At 37.3% G+C, this 5,885-nt stretch overlaps 1 protein-coding gene across 1 annotated transcript in view; it reads right to left on the bottom strand.

Moving 5' to 3' along the window:
• Window positions 1–5,885, bottom strand: part of zdhhc9 (zDHHC palmitoyltransferase 9) — a 39,673-nt gene that overhangs the window by 13,772 nt on the left and 20,016 nt on the right. The window contains exon 3 of the mRNA XM_015029143.1: window positions 3,434–3,592. Within this exon, the coding sequence (XP_014884629.1) occupies window positions 3,434–3,592 (159 nt within the window). The remainder of the gene's footprint in view (window positions 1–3,433; window positions 3,593–5,885) is intronic.

The following is a 5,885-nucleotide window of genomic DNA, read 5'->3' as shown; positions in this document are numbered from 1 at the left end:
AAAGACAGGAAGGATACTAGGGAGGTAAGAACGGGGGGTAACGGAAGGAAAGTCAGCAGAAGAAAAGAAAGATAGTAAAGGAGGACAAAGATCCAAGGAAGGTGTTAAAAAAGGCAGGAAGGGGACAAAGTAGGAGGCAAAGAAAGAAACGAGAGACAAAGAGTTAGGAAATAAGGAGACTATGAAGGAATAAAGGAAAGTGTTTTTACTGGTGTTTAATCAGATTCTATTAATAACTGAGTTCAGTCTGACTGTTGCTAACAGTCGTCAACATAAACCCGGATCTCATGGGGTCACAAGCTGAAGGAAGCAGGAGCAGCATCACAGGAACGTTTTACGTATTTAATATCACATTAGCATCGGTCTACTCAAAGCCCGTCCACCTTGAAAAGAAAAACCATCTTCCAGTTCGCCTAGCAACAGCAGCCACTCAGGCCGAGAGCAGCTAACAGGGTTTCTGATTGATGCAGCGTATATCTGAGGTACACAGAGCAGCAGGAGAGTAATCGTTCACACTTCAGGAAAGTTCACTCTAAAGCTGCAAACGTTGCACTTCCTTTACAATCAAACCGAGCTGTGAAAATGTAACTGCACTTAAACCCAAGATTTATTCGGTTTCAAACGGACAGTGGTGGATCACAAAAGCAGGATTTGCTCCTCTTTGGTTTGGTCAAACATTAACTTTGACCTTGAACAGGTTAGGAGAAATATATGGGCTAAACAAAACATGTTCATTAATTTTTTTTGCACAAAATTATTTTTTGATAATGAGATTTTAGCCTGGTCAGTTCTGCCTATTTGAGCTGTTTAATGGCCTCTGCCACTTTAAATCCAGATAAGATGCTGCTGGCCACGCCCCCAACTCTACGTTTGCACTCGCATGTGAAAATGGCTGCAAACAAATGCACAATTACGCAACTGTACATCTTTGAAAAGCAAAAGTAGAGCCTCCTGCACAACCAACAAGAATGCATTAAGTTGTTTTTGAATGGTAATTCAACAATGAAATACTTCTCTATTCCAACAGCCATTGTACAGCACATTCAATGGTAAAACCAGCTGACCACACGTGCTGAAGCTCAGTTTGGGTTCGCCAAATGTAAAATGCAACCCAAATTTTAACAACCTGCCCAAAGTCTTTGTTTTTAGATTGCAAAGGACTTGATTCTTTGAACACAACAAGACTTGCGTTTTTTGTGGTAATATGTCTTTAAATAATAATGTTGCCGGGGATATCTGTTTTACAATACTATTACATAGTGACACTTGATTAACCAATAATTATTAATCATTGATAATGTCACGTTCAACCAACTCTACGCATTTTCAAAAAATAACAACCAATAAGATGAGCTTATGAGCTAATAAGATGAGCAAAGAAAACTATTGGGAAAGAATTTTCCTCTGAATACTTTCTAAAAATCTACCAAATATTAAGCAGCCCAAATTTTAACAACCCGCCCAAAGCTGTTGTTTCCAGTTCAACAGCCCAAACCAGCTGACCAAATGTGCTAGAGTTCTGCTTGGGTTGCTAGGTAACGGGGCTGGGCTTGGCTGGGATTGCTAGGTAACGGCACACTGCCCACTGAATGTGATTTATCTGAAGGTTTTTAAACAGCTCACTTACCAGACACCAAAAAACATTAAATTATTGCTAAAAAAGACTGGGTGTTTTTAAAAAAAAACACTTTAGTTGCTTTTAGAAGCAGCAGAAACTCAAATGGAAGCATAAAAATATGCAAAATATGAATTTTGCATAATAGGTCCCCTTTAAGCTAGCATGAAGATGATTCCTTCAGTAAGAGCGACTGAGGCGTGTCGCTGTGTAATGGCAGCCTCTCCACAGCAGGTGCACACAGACGAACCAGTGTTCACAATGACTCAGCGTTTATTCCCTCACTGAGGCGCCACTGTCTCCTCTCATATCGCCCATGACTCCAAGGCTTCCTTCAAACACAGCCCTCAATCATCAGCAGCCAAATCACTTTTACTTCGCGAGGTCTGGAGGTGACACGCGCCGACAGCTCCCAACTCAACACGGGCGGAGTCACAGTTCAAACCACCTTCATCGTTCAAAGCACAGATTGCAACTCTTAGTACTTCCACCCCGTCTGCTTAGTTCAGCGTTTATTTTTAAAGCTTTTGAAATTATTTTATGAATGCTGATATGTCTGCAGGCAATTTTCCTCCCAAATCTCTCTTCCTTTAACCATGTCTAACTCAAATAACCCATTTCACCTGCCTGACTTTATTAAAACTACACTACAGCTGCTGCTTGAACCAACTTTTAAAGTTTTACCTTTTGAGCTTCTTACAAAGTATTTTTGTCTAGTTTCTATGCAAATATCTGTGAAATGTCATGTAGGAGAGTTTTAGCATTAGCTTCCAGTAAATACCCTGTTGGTATAGCACTTTAGCATTAGCTTCTAAGAAATACTTTGCTGGTGTAGCCCTTTATTGCTAGCTCCTAAGAAATACATTGTTTGTGCAACTCTTTAACATTAGCTTCTAAAAAAAACCCTGTTGGTGTAGCGCTTTACCATTAGCTTCTGTGAAATACTCTTTTGACTAAATGCACTTTAGCATTAGCTTCTGCTAAATATCCTGTTCGTGTAGTGCTTTAGAATTGGATTTTGCAAAATACCTTGTTGATGTAGCAATTTTGCGTTAGCTTCGGAGAAATACTCTGTTGGCTAAATGCACTTTAGCATTAGCTTCTGCTAAATATCCTGTTCGTGTAGTGCTTTAGAATTGGATTTTGCAAAATACCTTGTTGATGTAGCAATTTTGCGTTAGCTTCGGAGAAATACTCTGTTGGCTAAATGCACTTTAGCATTAGCTTCAAAGAAATACCTTGTTGGTGTTGCGCTTTATTGTTAGTGCCTACATTGTTTGTTCAGCACTTTAGCATCAGCTTCAAAGAAATACCTTGTTAGTGTAGCGCTTTACCATTAGTTTCTGCTAAATATCCTGTTGATGTAGTGCTTTATAATAGGCTTTTGCAAAATACCTTGTTGATGTAGCAATTTAGCATTAGCTTCTGAGAAATACCCTGTTAGTATAGCACTTTAGCATTAGTTTTCGCTAAATATGTTGTTGGTGTAGGACCTTAGCATTAGCAGATCTAGTGTGTATGATTAGTGTTTTAAGGTTATCACTACTATCTTTTAAGTTAGCAGTGCCCACCACTAGTTTAGATGTAGACTTGTTTATCTTCTAAATTAATATCGATTAGACATTAATTGCATCGTAACGAACATAATTTACTTTTTTTCAGCGTAATGGAAATGTGTGATTGATGCTTAATTGGATGAAAAAATGTAGACATTTTGGAGACTGGTTTGATGTTTGACAAACGGTGGTACTAGTTGGTTTTTGAATGTTAAAGTGATTTAAAGCAGCTAATTTCTGCAGCACAGCTGAGATGACGTACCAACACAGTTGTCACAGATGCTGCAGTGAGACGCTCGCGGAGGCCGGAAGATCTTGCAGGTGTAGCAATACTTGAGCTTGACGATCTGGTTGTTGATCTGAACGTTACGGATCCGAGGTGGAGGTCGCTGCCCAGACGGGACGTTCCCATTGGCTGCCTCTGTGAATTAAAATAAAAACAAGATGTCACCGCAGAACACACCGACACATCATAGCGATTTTGTTCTGTAGTTGTTGCTAAAGGCTCGATGTGTTGCTTTTGGAGATTTTTCAGCCTACTTCATGGTGTCAGACTGGTTCTGCTTAAGTAATTTATAGTTTCCACAACCTAGCAGTAATCAAGCTTTGGTGAAATTGAATTCAACTTTTCAAAAACTGTAACCAATAATAATTATTTCATGATTTACCAAAGGAGGAGGAGTCATTTTTACAGTGCCATTTCTGCAAAAATTAAATTACTTGAAAACTGCATTAAATGTCTACTTTACTGATATTGAAGTTTACTTGATATGAAACATTCAAGTTTGACAAAAAAAAAGCAAAACCAGAAAAACTAACCGAATAAATCTACTGAAAAGGATTAGGATCACTAAAAAAAACAGAATTCAGATTTTGAATTCTACTTCTGAATTCTGAAGTTTCTTCTCAAAATTCTGATATTTTTTTCTCAAAATTATGACATTTTTTGTAGAATTGTGATATAGTTTCTTGGAATTCTGACAACCTTTAGAATTGTAATTTTTTTTCAAAATTGTGACATTTTTTCTTAGAATTCTGAAATTTTCTCACAAATTTGACATTTTTTTCTCAGATTTAGCATTTTTTCTCAGAATTATGTCTTTAGTTTTAGAACACATTTCTTCTTAGAATTGTGACTTTTATTCTCAAAATTGTGATATTTGCTTCCTGGAATTGTGACATTATTTCTCAGAATTATGACTCCTTGTGAAATCAAAAGTCAGATTCCTAAGGAATAAAACATCACAATTCTGAGAAAAAACATCAGATTCTTTTTTCATTTTTTTTTCAGTTGCTCTGATCCTCTTCCATAGAAATGTTATGTTTGATTGACAGTTTATTATTTCTGCTTAAGCTTCACTACAGAAACCAGGAGGCGTACTAATGATCACAAGGCTGCAAACTCAGATCCCTCAAGAGAGAAACCGCTGTGGAGAATCAACCATTAAGTTGCTGCAAAGAGCAGACAAGAATTACCTCTTAATGGGACAGAGCAAGCATGCCCACATGAATTTCTGGAGATGCATTAAGATAAAAAAAAATTTATATCAGAGGGAAGTTAATTCTCTCAGCTGCAGAAAGCATACAGACAAAAGGATAAAAGTGACTCTAATTCAAACTAATAGCGTATCAACATTTGTTTACAGCTTTCAGTGGAGGATATCTGCCATGTAAAGTGGTTTTTGCAAGAATAAGTCAGACTCATTATGAAGCATTAAAATGGTGAACAGATTTTTTCTGACAGTAAGAGATAACCAATATTAATCATCCAAATAAAGCTGGAGAAGGGCTTTTGAGAGAAACTGGGAATAAATCTGAGAGAATGCACTCAGAGGGATTGATGCCACTCCCAATGGAGGCCAATCTGCTGGAGGCGTCACAGACAGGAAACAGTTTCCTGGAATTAGAAACCCTCCTCAGGAGCGCCACCAACAGGATGAGGGACAGAAACACCCAGGCTGCAGCAGTCACATCAAAATGTCTGCCTGGTTATTAAAATGGCTTTTTAAATACAAATAGCTAAATTATGCTAAGCTAAGCTAAGATAGGATGCACTAGTAACAGGACACACTGCAAAAACGCAAAATCTTATTTATAGACTATTTCTAGTGCAAATAACTTACAACAAAAACTAACAAAACTAACTTATAAGTAACTTCTCAGAAAGATACAGGACATTATTTTAAGTAAATAATTCCTTAATATTGATGAAAAACTACTAGTTCCTTAGGCAAATTATTTCTCTTACAACATGAGAAAATGTTTTATTATAAGAGAAATAATCTGCCAGAGGAACTAGTCCTTTTTCGTTAATATTAAGGATTATTGACTCAAAACAAGATTCTACATGTTGCTGAAAAACTACTATTAAGTTAGTTTTGTTTTATTTAATCTGTAGTAAGATATTTGAAACAGAAACTAGAGCTTAATTACTTGGTAATATTTTGTGTTTTTGCAGTGCAGCAACTCGATGGGAGGTCAGGCCTTTAAAGATCTGTGATCGACCAGAGAACTGCAATCGATGCACTCCTAATAGTTATTTTTAACATGGAAGCCAAATAATATTTTGGAAAGTGAAAATGTATAATTTTGCTGCAGATGCCATATAAACTGATGTCCACTAATTAATAACAAGTATATAATTAAAGCTCCGCGGAGCCTCAAGCGGCCCTCGCAGCTAGCGCTGCTCCGGCCTATAGCCACCGCGTATGTTC

This window comes from Poecilia latipinna, unplaced genomic scaffold (assembly GCF_001443285.1).
Source record: "Poecilia latipinna isolate Pla-1442-1.1 unplaced genomic scaffold, P_latipinna-1.0 Scaffold145, whole genome shotgun sequence".
Taxonomy (NCBI): Eukaryota; Metazoa; Chordata; class Actinopteri; order Cyprinodontiformes; family Poeciliidae; genus Poecilia; species Poecilia latipinna.
Note: the sequence above shows the minus strand (reverse complement) of the source record. Positions and strands in the feature narration are given on the sequence as shown.